At 54.4% G+C, this 20,447-nt stretch overlaps 1 protein-coding gene across 3 annotated transcripts in view; it reads left to right on the plus strand.

The window, feature by feature from the left end:
- The first annotated feature begins 7,852 nt into the window (after nucleotides 1-7,852).
- Nucleotides 7,853-20,447, plus strand: part of Pde2a (phosphodiesterase 2A) — a 96,606-nt gene continuing 84,011 nt past the window's right edge. For 2 of the 3 annotated variants that reach the window (XM_048788131.1, XM_048788130.1), the window contains exon 1: nucleotides 7,856-8,165. Coding sequence is in view for 2 of the 3 variants with exons in the window: in XM_048788130.1 (XP_048644087.1) it covers nucleotides 8,095-8,165 (71 nt within the window). In the remaining variant the exon portion in view is untranslated. Of the gene's footprint in view, nucleotides 8,166-20,447 lie in introns of all 3 variants that reach the window. The other variant, XM_048788132.1, reaches the window with a different exon arrangement.

A 20,447-nucleotide genomic window follows, 5' to 3' on the forward strand; every position in this document is an offset into this window, starting at 1 on the left:
GTGCCTGTGACAGCAGTGTTGGGTGGATTAGAGCAGGAGACTCTGCTGATCCTGTCACAAGAATTCCTAAAAAGGAGGCTTCTTGGGATCCTGGGTGGTTTGTGCTCTTGTTCAAGTTTGTTTGGGGAGAGAGGTGGGTGAGGAATCCAGAGATAGGGGTGGGGAGCTGCTCTCAGGATGGGAATTCTTGGTGATTCATGTTGAGAGAGGAGGACAGGGCTTGAGGGCCAACCCATGTCCAGGCACTGCCCCAGGAGACCACAGGGAACCCTGGGAGAGAAGGCTGTGGACAATCAGAGGCTGAGGAGTGAGGGCATTGTGGGTGGAGAGAAGGCAGAGAGGGAGCAGGCGGCTGTGAGGTCTGCTTCCTCCTACCCCCAGCTCAGCCCCCCTGTCCTGCAGTGTCCAGCCTCTGGGCCTGAGGAGCCCTCAGGAGACCCATTGGGCTCGCAGGAAATGGATGGGACAGGGGAGGAGAGAAGCTGGGCCCAACCTCCCACTCCCTTTCCCCTTGGGCACAGGTGGCCTGGGGCTACAGACCCTACCCACAGCTTGCTGTCCCACTAAAGCATGGTTGTGGATGCCCATACTCCCATTTACAAGCTGAGCGGCTTCTCTGGAGGGTACTTAGGGCTCTGACCCCTGTGTTGTACGTGGGAGATATTAATAGTGGATGCCTCCTAGTGGGTTCTCAGAAGGACTGAATGAGCTGATGTGTGAAGCACCTAGCACTGTCCCTTGCTGGTTCTCTCTCCAAATATGTCTGATATCATGGCATCCAGAGTCTTTTCTAGGCCCAATGTATTTTCATTTGACAAACACTCATTGAATACCCACTATGTGTAGAGCTTCCTGGAACACATGGTGGGGAACAGATGAGTAAGTGGGTTGGGTTGGGAGCCCTTTGGTGGGGGATATTGATCAGGGAGAAGCCTCATAGGGAATGGGAACCTAGACGGACAGACGGTGTTCCTGTAGGTGGAGCTGAGAGGGAAAGAGATCTCCAGGGGAGGGAATGGCTTGAGCATAGGCAAGGCCATGTGACCTGCAGCTTGTTGTGGCTGGAGCCTAGTGCCCCTGGGTACCCCAGGCCCTCTCCTCCACTCCTCCACTGTTGGATCTTTGCTCTATCCCTTGCTCTGCGATATGACCACATCCCAGCCAAATGGGCTCCTTGGGACCTTCCCCCATCAGAAAAAGACATACTTCATATTCTCTTATCCATCTCTGTGACCTGAGTGACCCAGGCCCTGCTCTGGGGACTGACTGACTGCTTCTCTCATTCATACAAGTGCAGCTGGAAGGAATCACACAACCTTCCTTCAAGAGGACACCTCCTCAGGAAGCTCTCTGGATTGCTCTTCCATCCCTCTGTACACTGTGCATGTGTGTGTTGTGGGGGCAGGTAGGCCACATGCACCTAGCTGGGGAATGCCCCAGGAAAGAACTGTAAGGAACAGTGGCTCCAATCAGCACAGGCTGGCCTAGCCTTGGCCTGTCCCTTTTCCCACACCACTTTCAGCCTGTGGAAATTTCCACACTTTCTCTGCCCTGGTTACAGCTCCTACTGCTGTATTTATCACCCTGGAGACACAGTGGCACAGGCGCACACATGCACACTCACACACGCATGCTCTGCACACACGTGCCTATACACCTCAGCCTGCACTTTTGGGTCTGCAAGTGCATCTCACACACACACACACACACACACACACACACAGCATGTGGAAGAACACCTACACACAAAGAACTCTCTAGGAAATGTGCTCCTCCTCCTCCTCCTCTGCCCACCCACCACCACCCGCCTCCAAACCCTGAAACCAAAGAGATGGGCTGGACGGTGCCTCCCACCTCTTGTCAGCTGGGAAGCATTTAGCATTTTCCCCTTGGTGACTGTAGTGTGCCCCCTCTCCCCAGTCTTCCCTGCCTTCCCCCTCTCTGCCACTTCTGCACTCCTATCTTTTCTCCACATAAGTCACTCTGAGTTCTCTCTTTGTCACTCTTTTGACTTGGAGTGAAAACTGCCCTTCCTCGCTCTCCTGAGTCAGGCTTGGGGGCCTTACTAGCTAATGGAAGATGAGAGGGACAGGCTGGGGAAGCCCAGGGGCCTGAATCCTCAGCTACTGTCACCTTCAGTCCCTCCTCCTGGGTGAGGGGAGGCTGTGTGCCTAGCACCATGGAGACCAGCGTCATGGCAACACAGTCTGGGTGGGCATAGTTTTCTTCTTCCTTCAGGGTTGGGGGGCCTATAGGAGGAGCTGCCAGGAGGCCTGGAGGAGGTGGCCTTGTGCTCATGCCTAGAACTGGCTGCCACGTCTGCCTCATCCCTTACCACCCCCAGGACACCTTACCAGGGTGCACCTGTAGCCTCTAGTGCTGCAAGTCCCCTGGGGCTGAGAATCCTCACAAGCTAAACTCTAGACCTGGGGGCCCGAGAGAGCAGGGGCTTGCCCAGGGTCACAGAGCAAGTCTAGCCAAGCTCTTGACTCAAATCTCATTTTTTTTCTGGTCTCCTGCGTGCCACCAGTCACTGGGGGCAGTGAGGTCAGTCCAACCTTGGTTCCAGCCACCTGAGAAGTCTCTGATAAATACAGCAGTAGGAGCTGTAACCAGCCCTTTGTGTTGGCAATAATGATACAAGTGACAGTGCTGGTCCGTCATGGGAGAGCACTACCTCCTCCTGTGCTAATCTTTGCATGTGTTATTCTCAGAAGGGTCTCCAAGAGGAAGATGACCAGTGAGTGGCCTAGTGAGGCCAGAAACACAATGTCCCTCCCTGATGGAATGGAGGACCCAAGCATCAAGAGCAGGTGCTGTGCTCTTGATGAACAGCAAATGTCTTCATTTCTATCTTGGTTACTAGAGAGAGTTAATGGGGGAAGATCGGGGGCTTAATCTGGATCTGACCTTAGGGTTTCTAGAAACTAGAGGGTTGTTTTTCTAGGAAGATGGAGGAAGCATCCTTCCTCATGTGGTTAGATCTAAGGAAGAGATTTTTTTTTTTTTTTTTTTTTTTTTTTTTTTGCAGTCCAACAATGCAGAGACATAACTACCAATCCCCAGGTCCTCTCAAAGCCATGTCTACTGACCAGGCTGGAGCCTGGGAACAGAAGGGGAAGGCCCCTGCCTCCTGCCTGGCCTCAACTTGTCTCCCAACCTTGATGGAACTGTCACGTTGCAGCTAGCTTATGTAATCACTCAAATATAGCAGCTGCCTTTATCCCACTGAGTCACACCCACTCCATCCCCCACTCAGGTGCGGGGAGTTAAGGGGGAGGAGGAGATCAGGGCTGAGTGGGGGACCCTGGCAAGGAGGATCCTGCTATGCTGGTTTGGAGGGTGGTCATGAAGAAGCTCGAGCTTCAAGGAGAGCAAAACCATTCCTAGAATATGAAGTTTCAGGGGCACTTCTGCCCTAGCCCATGGCCACTGAAATTCCACATTCCTGGGGAACCCTCCCCAGAGCCTCAAGCTATATCCAGTTTTCTTTCCTAGGCTTTGTCCCAACTGGAAGAGGTGAGTGAGGGAGAGATGTAGATTATGAAGAGGAGGAAGTAGTTTGGGGGGCATTGGCCAGGAGTCCCTGGTCCTAGGCCCAGGCCTGCCTATTATTTTGTGACCTGTGCACGTCTCTGACCCATTTCCCTATTGGTACCACGAGGGATTGAACTCCACTGGCCCTAGCATCTTACGCTCCCTGATTTCTGTCTCTGGAGATGACACCAACTTAGTCAAGAGGCTTCCAAGTGTTGGGCCCAGCTCCATTCCATTCTGACTTCCCTCTTTCTGCTCATCCCCAATCTACCCATTCTTTCTGAGCCATCTCAGCACACTCCCACCATGGAACAGGGTAGGCAGGAAGTGCCACCGAATTCTGAGCTGAGTGACTGAGCAGCCTCTGGATGCCTCTCTCCTAAAATGATAATAAACTGCCTCAGCTCCCTGCCCAGCATGATGAGATCACAACCCCCACCTAGGGTCATCCCTTCCCTCAGAGGGCAGCACTGACTGAACTCGGAACCTGAAGCTGAAACATGACTATTCATCCCTGCGTCTGAGTTCCCAAAGCCTTCCAGAAGAGATGGCGAAAAGGTCGCAGAGGCAGTGATGACCTTTCATTTCTTTGTCAGCCAGTGTTTTGTCATCCATGGTGTGATAGGGCCCATGCTTACTGTAGGAGTGCAGGGACTGTGCTAAGCTCTTATGGGCATGGTACCCTTCTAGCCATTGCTGTAGGAGCCCCAGGTGGCAGCTTCCTGACTGAGGGGAGGGGGAAGGATGCTGTGAGTAGCTCCCTGCTCCACCCCTTTCTCCCTCTCCTGGGCTCCTGTTGCCGAGACCCAGATGTGGGCCTAACCTGGCCTCCATCCAGAGGGAGTCATCCAGGAATGTTTAGGCCAACCCTCGGTGAAATCCACATTCTGCAATTACCAGCCTTTCCCCAGAGAGTTTAGAGCTGTCTCACCCTCTGCAGCCTCAGCCTGCCCAGGGAAAAGGCATGGCTACAGAGCAGGTCAGTGAGGGCCTTCCACATGACCTGCGCTCCCCCATCACCTATGGCCTCTTACTGAGGCCACATTTCTAGGTGGCCCTGGGCTGAGCTCTGACATGCACCTCATCCCCATATTTCTCTCTTTCCTTCCCTCTGACTCCTCCACCAGCATTTCTTCCTCAAACCTGTTGAGGCTGCCCAAAGTCGGGGGACTGGGACTGAGCTGACTAGAACTTTGGCCTGTTCTCAAGGAAAGCAGTACCGAGTAGAAGAAATGAGGTGAACCTGAGCAGCGGGGGGTGAGGTGGTGGGGCAGATGGCAAGTTCAGCCAAAGGCTGCCCAGCCCCTCAGCACAGAATCCTGGGGATGGTGGGCAGGGTGTGTGCTGAATTGACCCAGGAAGGGTGAACCAGGATTTGGGGCTGGCACAGAAAAGAAGGATGAGGGAAAGTCAGTCTGAGAGGAGAAACAATGTACAAAATCAAGGAGCCATCTTAAATGCCAGGGTGAGGAGGTTGACTTTGGTCCTGAGTACACTGTGTTGCCTTGAGCAGGGTTTTGAGAAGACATTACACGACCACACAGGTGTCTTAGGACAGTGCCATCGGGTGCAGACTGGATGTTGGGTAGAGAGGCTGGACTGGAGTAGGGGGCTGGGAGGTGACCAGGGGAAGGGGGAGGAAGTGGGTGCATGGGGAATGGAGGGAGGGGAGGATGTGAGAGAACCAACAGGCCTCTGGACACACTGGGCACAGAAGGCGGAGGGCAGGGAAGAGACCAAGCGACTCTGGAGTTTTCAGAAGTTTGCTGGTGCCTCTGATACAGGCCAAAGTTGTGTTGGATGTTTAATAGATGAGTGGGCTATTCCCGGAGACCAGGGGGCCTACAGCTGGAGCGCCAGAGAGGGACCTGGGTTTCAGGAAGCGAGAGTTCCTATGTTGGGGGAAGGTTCCCTCCTGGTGGGGGCGGGGTGGAGACTGAGGAGAGACCGCCGCGGCCCTGTGAGAAGCTCGGTATTGAGGGGGCGAAGAATGAGCCAGCGAGGGAGACCGAGGAGGGGCCGTCTGGAAAGTGGGAGGAATCTGGTCGCCCGTAGGAGGGGGCGGGGGCGGGCGCTGAGAAGTCGCCTTTTTGGGCAAGGAGGAGATAGCTGGAGCCCGGGAACCTGCGGTCCTCCCAAGGCCAGGAGAGCGGTGCAGAGGCCGATTCCAGACGTGAACTCCCGCCCCATCACTTTGCGCGGCTACTCCGCTCCCCTACTCCGCGTCCTGGCTCCTCCCAGTCCCTTCTACAGCGCCCCAGCTGGCGAGAGCCGAGTCGGCTGGCCGCCCGCGGGCGGGGGTCAGGGCCTGGGAACGCCGCGGCTCTCGGGGCTCAGCACCCTGGAGAGCAGCTGGGGGGGGCGGGGCGGGGCGGGGCGGGGCCGAGCTCCAGAAAACCGGTCTTGGACCCAGCTCTCGCCCCTTTCTGCACCACCCTTGTCCGTGTTGCCCCGCTGCTTCCCGCAGCACTCTGCCTGGACAGCCTCCTGCACAAGCTTAGTTGTTCCTGTCCTTCCCCGTCCCCACGCCAACACAGGGCTCTCATTCCCTCGGCTCCATCAATTCCACTTTCCAGTGGAGGTGAGGGACAACCATTTACCAGGAACTTCAGAGACATCTCTCAAACCTCACAACCCTTCAGGCTTGGAAATTGTGATCCCATATTTCAATGAGAAAACGAAATTGGAGTTCAGAGAAGCGAAATCACTTATCTAGGCACGTGGCAGGGCCGGGATTTGAATCCTGCCTGCCTCACTCTGAGTCTAAAGTCCCCTTTAGGCCATCTAAGTCCTGGGCTTTGATTTTGTTCCTGCAGACCCTACTTCTGGGCAACTGGGGTATCTGGTGTGGCGTTAGGATGGGGCAGAGACCCTCTCTCCATACTCCCAGGAGATTTCTAAGGTTGAAGCCACCAGTGTCTCCAGAGTGGGAGAGCATAAAGGGGGCTGAGGGCCAGGTGAGGCGCCGCACCTGCACACACCCTTGCCCAGGAGGCACCCTTCTTTGAACTCTTCAGACTCAGCCAGTGAAGACTCCTCAAGCCAATGAAGTGGAGTTGTGAGAGAAGAGACTCCAGACTCGAGTGGTGGGGTCACTGTAGTTCCTCCTCCCTGGAATGTACCCTCTGCCTTTCAAGACACAGCTCAGATCTTCTCCCCCAGAAATGCTTGACAACTCCCCTGGCTGGGTCAGAGGCCATTTCTGGGCTCTACAGATCCTGTGCTTCCCTTTGTCATAGCCTACAAGTTTGGGTGCTTCTCACAAGCAAGGGACAGTCAGAGCTGTATCTGATGGGGTTGACCAGTGGTAGGTGTTTGCAAATGAATGACTAAATTAATTGTGGAGCCAGAGCTCCACCCACCCTGCCCCCTGACTTCTGCCTCAAGCCTGGAGCTTTTCCTCCTAAATACAATAGGAGCTCGGCTGAGACAACTCCCTAGCTGTCCCCCTGCCCGAAATGCTCCTAATTCACTGGGTTAAAGCTTTGTCCCGAGGAGTCTTCTCTGAGGACTAGGCAGAGGTGCAGGGTGCCTCCCCCATGTCTAAAGCCCAGGGGTGAAGGGCATGAGGGGTATACCGTGGCCTGGGTGCCCACAATTTCTAGTGAATGTCCATGTGCACATATTAGCTTTCAGCCAAGCAGAGCCACCATGAGGGGTCTCTATCACAGGTTCTGAGTCCAAAGGCCATCTACAAAAGTTCCCCCTAGGCTGCTGCGTACCATGTCCATGCTGGGATGCACCCTAGGACATGACTCAAACACAGAGGGGGTAGCAACTAGTCTGCATGAGGCCTGGCCCTCTCAGACTTGAAGACAGGCATGTCCCTCACCTTGAAGGACTCTGTGATGGGGCAGCAGAAGGTCTGGGTCATGTCCACCTGCCCTTCAAGTCCCCAGCTCATGACTGCAAATCCCTCATCCTCACCCTCTGTCTCTCCCACCTCTTCTTCCCTCCCTCCCTCCCTCCATTTCTGCCTCTGATTTATTTTTTTTCCCTTTTCCTCTGGCTTTGTTCCTCTGTGTGGGTTTTCCCCTATGCCTCTCTGATCTCTGTATTTCCATCTTGATGTCTCTGAGGCTATGATCCCTCTCCCCTCTTCTTCTTCATGCTTCTCTCCTCCTTCCTGTCTCTGTCTATCTCTCCGTCTCTCCCTCCATGTGTGAGTCTTTCTTCCCTCCCTTCCAGTCTCCCTACCCCTCCCTCCCTGTCTCTCCCTCCCTCCCTCCCTCTCTCTCTCTCTCCTCTCTCTCTGTCTGGGCCTCTCTCAGTTCCTCCTCCCTCCTCCCTCCCCCTTCTGCATTATCAGACCTGCTCCAACCTCCTCCCAGAGCCAGCGAGCAGCCTAGGCAGTGGCAGCGGGAGAGGGAGAGGCGGAGCAGCCACCGGGGCAGCAGAGCTGGATTGGGGTGTTGAGTCCAGGCTGAGTCGGGGACAGGCTGTCGCTCTTGGTCTTTGTGCCTGCTGGGGGCGCCCTGCCCAGAGTTCTGGGCAGGGGTGAGGGAACAGGGCAAGGTGCCACCTTAGTCTGGCTGGGGAGGCAGACGATGAGGAGTGATGGGGCAGGCATGCGGCCACTCCATCCTCTGCAGGAGCCAGCAGTACCCGGCAGCGCGACCGGCTGAGCCGTGAGTACTAGCGAGGGGCTGGGGCTCTAGGAGAGCAGGGGCTGGGGCTCTAGGAGAGCGGCTGAGAGGCGCCACAGACTGGGTCCTGGGAGTCCCTCCAAGGACTGGGATTGACATGAAGCTAAGCCACGTGGGAGGATCGATCTTGCTTCTGGGCACTGGTTGCAGGACTGCAGCCTCGTGGGGGCCTCTGTGCAGGGTGGGGATGCCTGGCATCAACCTTGGAGGTGTTGAGACTTGGGTCTCCTTGAAGGGAATGCTGGCTTGGGGAGGGGCTGGTGATGAACCTGAACAGTCCCCTGGGGTCTAGGATCAGGGAACAGGAGTTACAAGGAGCTCTGGAGCTGAGATAGAATGGTTCAGGACTCTGGAGAAAGATAGTGTCTTGGACCACGAGGGCTGTGTGTGTGTGTGTATGTGTGTGTGTGTGTGTGTGTGTGTGTGTGTGTAGGAGAGAGTAAGGAAGAGAAAGAATGTGCATAAGGAAGAGTAACCCTGCAGCAAGAGAGGGTCGGGGTAATCAGCCTTCATGGAATTGGGAATTGGGGTTCAGAGCCACCACTTTATGCAACTTTACCACACAGCATCTATCCCAGGATCAGGTAGAGAGAGCTACAAAGCTGGATGGGACGAGGCCCCTGCGTGCCAGCCTCGTGTTTGCCCATGTGCAGAGGGGTGCATATGCAGATGAAGGGTGGACTCGGTGGAGGTGCTTCTTCGAGGGTTGCTGAGGTGGCAGGCAGATGATTGTGTATGCATGCACGTGTGTGCATGCACGCACATGTGCCCAAGTCAGAGGTGTAGATCTATGCCAAGCTATGTGAGTGTGTATATCTGTGTATGCATGTGCGTATGCATGTGGGGTGTTAGGCACATGGTGGGTGTAGAGGGGCCTCTAGGGTTCTGGGGTCCTTGGTGTTCCGATGTGAAGCCGCCTGTTGGAGTTCGGGAGTGCCGTGTTGACTGTGGGTGTTCATCTCCTGTGTCTGAGTGAAGCTTGGTGTGTATGTGCGTTGGGCTGGGTTTGCTCATTGGTGGGCGTGTTAATATGTGTGCTATGTCTGTAAAATTAGTGACTCAATACATCTGTTTGATCCAGTGTGTGCGTTCCTGTTTGCGTGTTATTTGTTAGTGTGTTGCTGTGTGTGTAGGTGGGTGTCTGTAGTAGCACAAGTGTTCAGGTGTGGGTATGTGAGCATGGTGCCAGTGTGTATCCATGTGTGTGTATCTTGGCGCTTCTGTGGCTGGTGTGCAAGTGTGCATGTGTATAACTATGTGTGTGTTCATGTGAGTGTGTGGGTGGCTGTTTCCTTCCCTTGGTGGTGGAGGACACAGCTGGGACACTGGCCTGCTGAGGCAGGAGCAGGTGGCTGAATGTGTGACCGTTTCCAAGAGCCCAGGACAATTCATTCTACACCCTGCCGAAAAGAAATAGGCAATAATGGCTTTGTCCTCTGGGGCTAGGTAGTAAAGATCAGCATCAAATTAACAGGTGGGGTGGGTGTGGGAACAGCATGAGCAAAGGCCCTGGTTTGGGATGGACACATGACTGAAGCAGCGAGGAAGAGAAGAGGGCCCGGGACGTGGCTGCTGGGGCACGCTGGATTTGTGGGCTTTTAAACCAGGTCTCTTGAGCTTTGTCCAAGGGGCCCCAGGGAGCCTGGGAAGGTTTGTCCCTGGGAGGGACACCATCAGATTTGGGTTTTAGAAATCTGCCTCAGTGGTGCTGTCAAGGTTGAACTGGAAGAGTGGGATGGGACCAGGAGGCCAAGGACCAGACAGGGCTTTCTGCAGGGAGGTTTGGGGACCTGGGGCAGGATGGACAAAGGGGGATGGAGCAGGCAGCACTGTGGGTGCTCAGGCTTTGGGTGGCGGGGGTGGGGGGACCTCAGAGAGTCAGGATTTCAGGACAAAGAGCTCTTGTCAGGTTCAGGCCAGCTGGGTGTGGGCTCAGGCTGTGGACAGACCCTTGAGGAGTTTCTGGCTAGGACACACAGGGTCAGAGGTCACAGAGGCCTCTCTTGACAGACAGAAACAGGTTGTCAGTCTCCTCTGGTTGCAAGGCTGGGCTGAACCCCTTCATCAGCCCTGACCCTCAGTATCCTTCTCCTTCAGGCCCTGCCCAGAACTTCTTGGGCAGCTGAGCTGGGTCAGCTCACTCAGGGTTAATTGCCGTTACGCTCCCTGCACCCCCAGTTCCCCCTACCCACCAAGCAGCTCCTGCAATTCTTCCTGCTTCCCACTCCAGCCTCCTGTCCCCAGGGACTGCTGATGGCTTGGCTGGGATCTAGCCAAATGGTGTTGGGGCGGGGAGCAGAACTCCCGGCAGTAACCCCTCCAGTCTTAATGGACTGGGAGTCTCACCCTCAGCCATGCTGCTGTCAGGCCAGGCCCGGTCTCCCCAGACTTCTGCTGCTTGGGCCTATGAAATCCACCCACTCTGCAGGCTCCCATTACTGCCTTCATTCATTCATTCACTCACTGGACAGGGGCTCCCCAGTGCCTGCTTGGCACCCACTGGGCTGGTCACTGGGGACACAGAGAAGACACAAACCTGCTGTCAGAGAGCACTGGGCCATTGAGGGAGCCAGGAGTGGAAATCTACAGCCCCACAGCGTGAGCAATGCTAGACCCTGTGGGATGGGCAGCAATGGCCCAGGCGATGAATAGCATGGAAAAGTGGGCAGGTAAGAAAGAGCAACATGTTCAGGGGACAGAAGGTTGAGGCTGATAGAAGCGTGAAGGGACACTGCGAAGAGGAAGAAAGGGGCCAGATTCTCTAGGATTTCCAATGTCATGCTAAAGGCCTTGGACTTTTCCTTATAGGAAAGGAGTTGGGGAAAGGTTTTTGAACAGGATGCCTCCCCTAGGAAGCCCTCCTTGGTTACCCCCTCCCTCTGACCTCAAGGCCTACTCTGATGTTTCTGTCCCTAATGGTATAGGATCAAGAATGTGACTCCAACTTGGCCTTCCCCTGCCACGTCTCCTGTATGGAATGCCTTACTCAGCCTATCAGGAAGTTCCTCAAGGGCAGGAGCTGCCTCATCTGGCTCTCCCACCCCTCTCAGGCACAGGGCTGAGCAGCCTCTAAGAGGGAGGAGATATTAAGAGCTGCCTTCTATCAACCACTTCCCTCCTGTCTGCTGTGTGCCTATGGATCTGTCCAGTTCCCTGCCTGCACACCTGGGCACAGGATGCTCATTCCTTTAATCCTGGTGCTTCTGTCTGCCCTAGGCCTTCTCTACAGGGCCTGGCTCCCTCACCAAACCTGGCCCGGCCTCATCCCCTTTCTTCATCTTGGATCGCTGTCTTTCTCCTAAGCAGAGCCGGGCTGGGGCATAATGATCCAGGAGTGGTTCAAACACATCCTAGAGAGTGGGGGAAATGGGCAGTTTGTGTTTCAACTACACACAGTGAAACTGAGGTAGGGCCAGGCCCTGATTCCTCTCTTTACCATTATCTCAAAATAATGATAAAGAAGCAGGCATGGGCTGGGCACAGTGGCTCATGCCTGTAATCCCAGCTACCTGGGGGACTGAAGCAGGAGGATCATAAGTTCGAGGCCAGCCTCAGCAACTTAGCAAGACACTGTCTCAAACAGAAAGGGCTGGGGATATAGCGCCGTGATAGAGTGTCCCTGGGTTTGATTCCCAGTGTCTGTCTGTCTGTCTCTGTCTCTCTCTGTCTCTGTCTCTCTCTCTCTCTCTCTCTCTCTCTCTCTCACACACACACACAAAAAAAAAAAAAAAAAAACAGGCATGACTTGAACAGGGAGTGAGGAGAGACAATAGGAAGAACTTCCTTCCTGAGCAAAAGGGCTGTGAAATCTGCTGGCTACAAGAGAATGGACTGTGAGGCTGCCGGGAGAGTGTCCTGGGGCAGGAGGGGAGTGGGAGACAGGTGCTCTCCATCCCTGACCCTTCTGCAGGGAAGTAGACTGAGCTAGGAAGAGGGAGAGTGGGGGCTCATTTGTTCACAGAGCCATTTGCAGGCTTGTGCCCAGAGGAACATGGTGGCCCTGGAGGGACATGGACAGAGCCACTGATCATGTAGGGGGATGCTGTCTTCCCTACCTGTGCGTGTCAAGGAATGGCATTCAGGAGGAGGTGCCCCTGGGACTGTCCTTAGAAGGGAGAGTCACTTCAGGCTGAATTGAGAGGGAGCACCAGGAAGACGTCCGCTGTGTGCAGAGGCCTGGAGGCAGAGCTAGCGTGGTGTTATTTATGCCAGGACTGTGGGAGGTCAGAGTGGCCAAAGGATGACGTTCAACGCTGGAGGGAAGCACTGGGCAGAGACGGAGTGGGACAGGCATGGGGAATTGAGGTGAGACTGTGAAAGTGTCCCCAGCAGCCTTGACATGTGGAGATCCTTGTAAATTTGTGACATCTTGGTCTCTCTCAGTGCCCCTGGCCAGGGCCTGCCAAGGAGACCATCCTACTTGAGAATGGGTATGAACAAGCAAAGACTCTGGAAATGAGGGAGAGGCAGCATTTGAAGAATATGGGTCCCTTCCAGAAAGTGGCATGCAAATGAATGCAAAGTAATATGCAAATGAGCCGGCTCCAGCTTGGCAGCTTTGGCTGGGAGCATGAGACATTACCCCTTCCATGTTGGCCTCCTCCCCCTCTGCCCCAGCCTCTGGCCAGCCAGACAGCCTTATCTGCTGCTCTGAGTACCCCAGCTTGCCTGAGCCATGAGACTGTGGCCTCCAGGGCGGGGCCCACAGGCTCCCTGTCAGCACCCCGAGCCTCTGGGGAAGTCGATATATTTAGTAACAGGGATGTTTTCACACATTTATCTCCCATTGTTCAGCTGCTTACTCCCTGGGAAAGGCCAGGTCCCTAGAGATGTGACCCACTTCTTAAAGTCCCTGAAGTCACCCTCTTATTGCCCTCCTTGGAAAACAGGAGGCAACTGGGGCTTTTTGAAGCAGGAGGGACTTAAGTCAGATATCTGAGAGGACTTCCTAACAGTGTAGCCGCTGAGATGTGTGCATCCTGAGATTTCTGGGCTCTCACTCTTTGGATGGCTACCCTGGTTCAGAGGAAGCTATGAAGATAGAGTAGAGAAACTGGCAGATAGGCAGAGATTCAAATTGCAGCTCCAGAGCTGTGGCATCCTGGGCAATTGCTTAACTTCCCCCTGAACCTCAGGCAAGTAGTGCGGTGGAGATAATCCTACCTTCCTGGTGGGATGGTTGTGAAGGAGCTGAAATACAGAATTTAGCGCCAGGCATGCAGCAGGTGCTCATAAAGGTTAGCTGCTGCCATTATGAACCGCCCACGCTCACCTACACTTTTAGAAAGATTCAGTGGGGGCCTGGAGAGGGGGGCGACCACAGCTAGGAGCCCAGACACAGCCACTGTGTGGGAGAGACAAGGAGGCCTGAAATGGAGCCCTGGTGGGTATGGTGAGAAACACAGACGCTCTGTGGGAGGGGCCAAGGTGTCTCAGGAACATGGGACCTCCTGGCTAGGCCGCCCCTCTCTGGTCTGAGACCAATCCCCAGGGAGCACAACGGAAGAAAGGGATTGAGGAGGGCGTGGCTAAGCGTGTGGCCACGCCCATGACAGCTGTGAGTCATTCTGGGAGTTGTAGTCTGGCATGAATTGGCAGGAAGTACAACTTTGTACTGCCTCTTGTCATTCAAATCCACACCCTGCTGCCTGGGCTGGCTGGCAGCAAGCCCTGGTGAGTGCTGGGGGATGAGTGGCCCAAAGGGGACACAGCGTTGACCCCTTTCCTCAAGGATCCCTCTGCTTACTTACTCTGGGGGCAATGTAGGTGGGAGCAGGGATGAAAGGATGAAGCTGTAATTATGACTCCTTGCATATTCACACAGATGTTTACTTCTGCCTGAGCCCCGTTTTCACATCCATGATCTTGTTTAATCTTCACCACAAACCCAAGAGATGCTGTTTTCTGGATGAAGGAGCAGAGGATGGGGGTGGGGGGGGATGATGGCAGAGAGGTGCTTAGCCAGTGATGGGTGGGGCCAGGCCTGATGCACAGGTCCCTTGGCCTCCAGAGCTCCTGCCGTTTCCATGGATTATATTGTTCCATATGGCAAAGGCCAGGCCTAGAAAAATACGTAAGGCATGGATTGTTAAAATTTGGGGTGAAGCATCTCAGCAGAGCAGCAGCTGAGCAAAGAGCTGTTCAGGGGACAGAAGGCAAGGGCTGGGCTCTTCAGGATGCAAGGTTAAGAGGTGGGCTAGCCAGATTCCAGAGACCTGATTCTAGACTGGGAGTTTGGACCACCAGGATCCACCTGGGGTTTTGAGCAAGGGTCAGACCTGGTTAGAGTTGAGCTTTGGGAGAGTTGATCTTGCAGTCTGGGATGAATGGATTGAAATAAAGAAACCCAAGGCAGCTTAAGGCTTCTGAACTTCATTCTTGGAGCACCCAGCACTTTGCCCGGCTTCCTCCTCTTTGCTGAGAGGACTTCCTTTCCCCTGCTCCTCTCCACCCCAGCCTTGGGAGTGATGACTGTGTATCATAGAACTGTGCTGTAATACCACATGTTTCCAGCAGGGGTTGCTGCACATACTCCCTTCCAGCCTGGATTTTCCTTAGGCTGAAGGGCTAGCTGGAGAGAAGTCTGCAGGAGGAGAGAGATAGCAGGCCCTGTTATATAGAGGTGAATGAAACTGAGGACATGCTAGATCTTACACAGCAGGGGACAGACACACTGGAGGAGTTGAGCCATGGGAACACACATTTTCTTCTCCCAGTTCTGGGACAGGCTAAGATTTGGAAATGGGTGTAGAATGACATTGCACTTGGGGTCTGGGTTTTTACTGGGTCATGATTTGCTTGAGATTTGCATGATACTAAGATGTGGGGTGAGATTGGTTGGTTTATTTGTCTCTGAGTATGTATGTGTGTGTGTGTGTTTGTGTGTGGACCTGAGTGTGAGTTTCCAATTGTGGACGTGAGTATACACTCTGAGAAGGTGTGAATGGGTGTATAAAAATGTGGACATACTTGTATATGTGAGCTTGTTTGTCCATTTTAATGTCTGATCAGTGGTAGTGATTGTGTGTGTGAGCGTAGCTTGTGTGTTTGTACACGTGCTCAGAGCGTGGCATACATATTTTGTGAAAATACATGGGTGTGTACCTCCGTGTGCACAGGTGCCTGTGTTTGTGAATGCATGAAGGAGAGGATGTGTGTGAGCCCCACATACCTGTTCTGCTGATCCCACAAGGTCATACCCAATGTTTGGCTACTTGTCACTTTCTTCCCTGGGTCCCATCCACCCAAGTATATACGAACTTGGGCTGAGGGAGTTATCATGCCTTTTATCCATGTGTGAGGCTGGGCTTCCCTCAGGGGACTCTGAGATCCCTGACTGTCAGTGAGGGCCTTGGAGGAACAGTGTGTCTGTGTTCAGGCTCAGGATCCTAGGCAATCAGATTGAGGAGCTGAACATGGCTGGGGAATATCTTGGTTCGATTTGCCAGAAAGCCCTGTCCCATTTTTTATTTTTGGTACCGGGGATTGAACCCAGGGATGCTTAACTACAGAGCTACATCCCAAGTCTTTTTTATTTTATTTTGATACAGGGTCTTGCTAAGTTGGCAAGGGTCTTGCTAAGTTACTGAGACTGGTTTTGAACTTGTGAACTTCCTGCCTCAGCTTCCTGAGCTGCTGAGATGACAAGTGTGTGCCACCACACTTGGCTCCACAAAAACTCTTAATGGTCACACCTGTACCTCATTATGCGTTTCAGGATCTCCCTGCTTAGTCCTCTTGCTCTATAGAAGCAAATACTGAGTCCAGAGAGGAGCAGTGATTAAGTCACCCAGTAGGACCTAGGATGAGACAGCAGGGCATGGAGCAGAGAGAGGGGCATGCCTGGCATGGATGGCCTGCCCCCCTCCACCCCCTCAAGCAAGTGGGGAGCTCCAAGTAGATCTGAGTCTGGGCCCAAGGCCACTCCTCCGCCTAGGGCACTTCCATGCCTCCTGGCCTCAGATGCTGCCTTTGAAGTTTCTACAGAGCTTTTGCATGCTGTGAGATTCTTCCAGGGGACTTGTGGAGTCAGACATCCATGGAGCATGGAAATTCATGGAGAGGAGCCCAGTGGTGGGCGGGGCCGAGGAGGGCCCTCAAAGTCTCAATTGCTTAATCTTTGAGCTGGTCCTTTTTTGGTTTCTGTGGTTCTATAACATTCGAGACGTCACCTATCCGCTCTCCTGGGGCTCTGAGCACTGGGAGCGAGCTGGAGCTGTGGGGGAGTTTGGCTTAGGGTGAGGGAGGCAGGACAATCGCCTGGTCAGAGGCTGCCTTGAGAGGGAGGCCTGAGCTTCCTGTCCATGGGGGGAGATGTGAGCAGCTGCTTCAGGGGGCTGCAAGTGAGCCTCCCTCCTGCAAAGGAGTTGGTTGCAAACTCTTTGGAATCAGGTTTAAGCTATAGCTGCCATGGAGGGGCCAGAGGAGGATGTGCTCCAAACTCCTTAGGCATGAGCAGGTTTGGGTCCCCAGGGTGTGTCCCCAGGCCAGACCACCCAGGTAGAGCAGGGACATCCCCTTCCCTGGGGAACTAGAGAGAGCACTGTCTTCCAGGAGGTGTGGTATTGGAGGCGGGGGCTGGGTGCCAGGCACTCAGGTGGAGTTGGGGTGGCATGGGCAGGGACACATCCTGAATCATGGGCTGGGGGTGAGAGGCTCGGCACTGGGGGCGCAGACATGGGCTCCAACTGGAGCAGAAAGGGAGGCTTCCTGGAGTTGGGGGATGGGTGGGCACTGGAATAGGAGAGGAGAGAAGGCAGTGGGATCACACCCTCCCCAGGCCCGAGAATTCCCAATCATCTTAAAACTCTGAGTGGGGTGGGATTTGGGGGCCAGATGGAGAGAACTCATGTTTACCAAGTGGCCTTTATGTTTTAAAAATCACCTTCTTTAATCACTTCAACAATCGGTGAAGGAGTCAGCCCCTTCTGTAGAGAGGAAACAAAACAAATGACATTCAAGTGGGTTAATTGAAGGCGATTTGATGAAGGAACTGTTAGAGGTGGGGAAGGATCGAGGAAGAAAATAGGGCATATCAGGGTACTCAGGACCGGCATCACAGATAGGGACCTGAGGGACGAGAAGAATGGCACAGATCCCCATGCTGGGGCTTTGGAGAAGGGGCTGCCCTACCAGAGCTTGGCCGAAGTGAGTGGGGATGTGAGGGGCAAATACCCTGAGCCCTCTGCTCTCCTGCCAGCCTCCAGGGCCACCCAGAACTGAGCAGGAAAAGGTGGAGATTAAATATGGAGGGACAAATGAATGATGGGAAAATGAAGTCCAGAGAGGGTGCAGACTTGCCCAAGGTCACACAGCTGGTTGGTTTCAAAGTTGGTGCCAAAGCCAGGGCCTGCCCATTTTGTCTTATTGACTGAGATCTGATGGTTGGCCAGGCACCCACCGGCTGCTGATGCTTTTTGTTGTTGTTGTTACCAGGGATTGAACCCAGGGGTGCTTAATCACTGATCCATATACTCAGCCCTTTTTAATTGTTGTATTTTGAGACAGGGTCTTGCTGAGTTGCTTAGGGCCTTGCTAAGTTGCTGAGGCTAGCTTTGAACTTGTGATCCTTCTGCCTCAGCCTCCTGAGTTCCTGGGATTACCACACCTGGCTCTGCCCCAGTGCTTCTTGAGTGCTCCCATGTGAACCCAGTTGTCCTCTGTCAAGCTGGAAGCTGCTTCCTGACACAACCATCCTGCTCCCTATCTGTGCAGCATAACGATACTGAAGAATATCATTATAAGAATTCATACAAAGTGCTCTGAACCCCCACCATGCCACCTGCTCATTCAACCCACCCTTCCTGATGCTGCCCTGATGGTCCTGGCCCTGTACATGTCCCTCTGGCCATGGAGATGGACCAGACAGTGCTTGCTCTCCTCTTTGTTAGAGAGGCACATAGCCAATCAACTTGTGGGGTGAGGGCCGGGTGGCTCCTGAGGACACCTCTTCAGGAGGCAATGCTGGATCTTAGCCTGCAGGAATGAATGGGAGCTTTTCTGGTGGAGAAGAGGAGGAGTAATACAGAGGGAAAGCCCCACATAAGCAAAAGGGTACAGAACAGTGAGCGGGCCCCGGGGGGCAGGTGTGGGGCTCCTGGGCTGGAGGAAGGCCCAGTGGTGGAGAGGAAGGCCCGGCTCACCTGGAAGAGCAGAGGTGGGCTTAAGCAGGGTCAGGCGTGGTTAGTTTTGGGCTTTGGTGAATCAGAGAGGCCAATGTGGAGGTGGTGTGGAGACCCAGGCAAGCGTCAGTAAGTCTACTCCAGGAGCTGAGGACATGTGGGTGGCACAGACAGACCAGAGGAGGAATGACAGTCCCCACCCTCAGCTCATGTGTCTGCCCTCCAATGAAGGAGTGCGTGGCATCTCTAGACCCTCCCCTGGGGACATCCCTCCCTGTCTCAAGCTGCATGAAGCTTCTACTCTTAGAAGCACCAGTCCATGGCACACCTAAGCCCAACCCTCAGACCCAGGACCTGAGAGCAAAGCTGGGGCCCTGCTGCCTCATCTCCTGATCATGCGCATGACCCTTCCATTGCCAAGTCTAGAACAGGTCCTTTCCTGGAAGACCCTCCTCCTGGACTCTTTCCTGGACCGCCATCCCTTGTGCTGTCTGGAGCCCCAACTTTGGGCCTCCCTGGGAGATGAGTCAGTGAAGACGGCCCCCTCACGGGGCTGAGTGGGTTAGGGACTTTGGCCCAAACAGCTCATCTGTGTACTGTGTGCTGGTCGGGACCCACTTTCAGCCTCCACTGGGCCTTGAGCCCTGACTCATTATCAGTGATAATTAGCACCTCCCGTGCAGCCTCCTGCCCCACCAAGCGCTCAGTGATCATTAGGTGCTATTGTGGGCAACTGGATCCCAGCCCCAGCTCCCCTGGCCCAGGATGCTCCTCCCTCCCCAGCTGCCTGAGCTGGAGGACTAAGTGTCCTAACCAAAAGCATCCAACACACAGACTCAGATGCAGCCCAGGCAGAGAACACCGACACTGACACAAACACCGAGAGCAACAAACTTGACAGATGCAGAACGCCCCACACGAGAAGCAGACCCCAGCACAGGGGCGTGGGGGGCCTCCACACGCACCACACAGACATCAATTGGTGTGCCAAGAGCAACAGGCACAGGATGAATTCAGAAATTAACCTGGAAATAGAGAAATAGAATGACCACAAGGATACAAACACAGAGGTGCAGCACGGGCGCCATTCAGCACATGTGTGGTGCACCTAGTAGTGCCTTCACCCTCGGCCAATGTGTTAGCCAGACAGTGCTGCCTGTGCTTCCTGGCGGGGCAGCATCCCTAACTTCTGGGCGGTTACATATGCTGTTCCCTTTGCCCTGCACCCTCTTCCTCGAGGCCTCCATCCCTGTACTCGGCCAATTCCTGCCATTCCTCAGATCCTGGTGTCCTTTCTTCCAGGGATGCTTCCCTGCGTCTGGGTAGGGCCTTTCCACACTCCCCAGCCTCGGAGTTCTTCCCTACCCACCCCCATCATCGACTTTTCCAACCAGTCTTTGTCAAGTTTGGGGATGAAGGATTTCTTTTGCCTGCTCCCAGGAAGGTGGTGACTGTGGGTGTGAGTGGCCATTAGTGCCAAGAAACTGGACAGAGACCAATTTTGGAGGAATGAGTCAAATACAGCAGCAGGGAGCCCCTGCTGTGCAGGGCCTGAGAGGGCCACAGCTGGCACGGACAGAGGACAGATGCCCTCTGCCTCTTTTTCTCTGGCTTTGCCTGAATTTTTATGTCTCTTTCAGGCTTGCTGCCTGACCCAGATCCCTCCTTCCCAAAGCCATGCCCACTTACCTGGGTGTGCCCCGTCCCTACTTGCTAAGCCCAGTGAAATCCTCACCAGTCAGGACCTGGGGCCAGAGGTCCCTCGCACGCACGTGGCTTCCTAACCCATGCTGTTTAGTACCTTAAAGAAGGTGGGGGGTAGTGAGCGAGTGCAGGCCTTGGGGACTGTCTCTCTGCTCCGCCACATCTTAGCTGCAGGAGTCATGTAAATTCTGCCACCTTTGTTCCCTCATCTGTAGAAGGGAGATGAACACAGAGCCCACCTCATTAGGGCTGCTTCAAGGATTCAATGAGACAAAGTGTGTAATGTACCTGGGATGCACTTGGGCTCCCTCTCTGGGCTGCCAGCGAGCAGGGAGAGAGCTAATGAGCTCGAGGATGTGCAGGTGCACCTGGGAGGCGCCCAGTGACTCTTCTAATTGGCACCGAGTGAAACAAACATTTGTGCATGAGCACCCACTGT

The sequence above is a fragment of the Marmota marmota genome, unplaced genomic scaffold, assembly GCF_001458135.2.
Source record: "Marmota marmota marmota unplaced genomic scaffold, marMar, whole genome shotgun sequence".
NCBI lineage: Eukaryota > Metazoa > Chordata > Mammalia > Rodentia > Sciuridae > Marmota > Marmota marmota.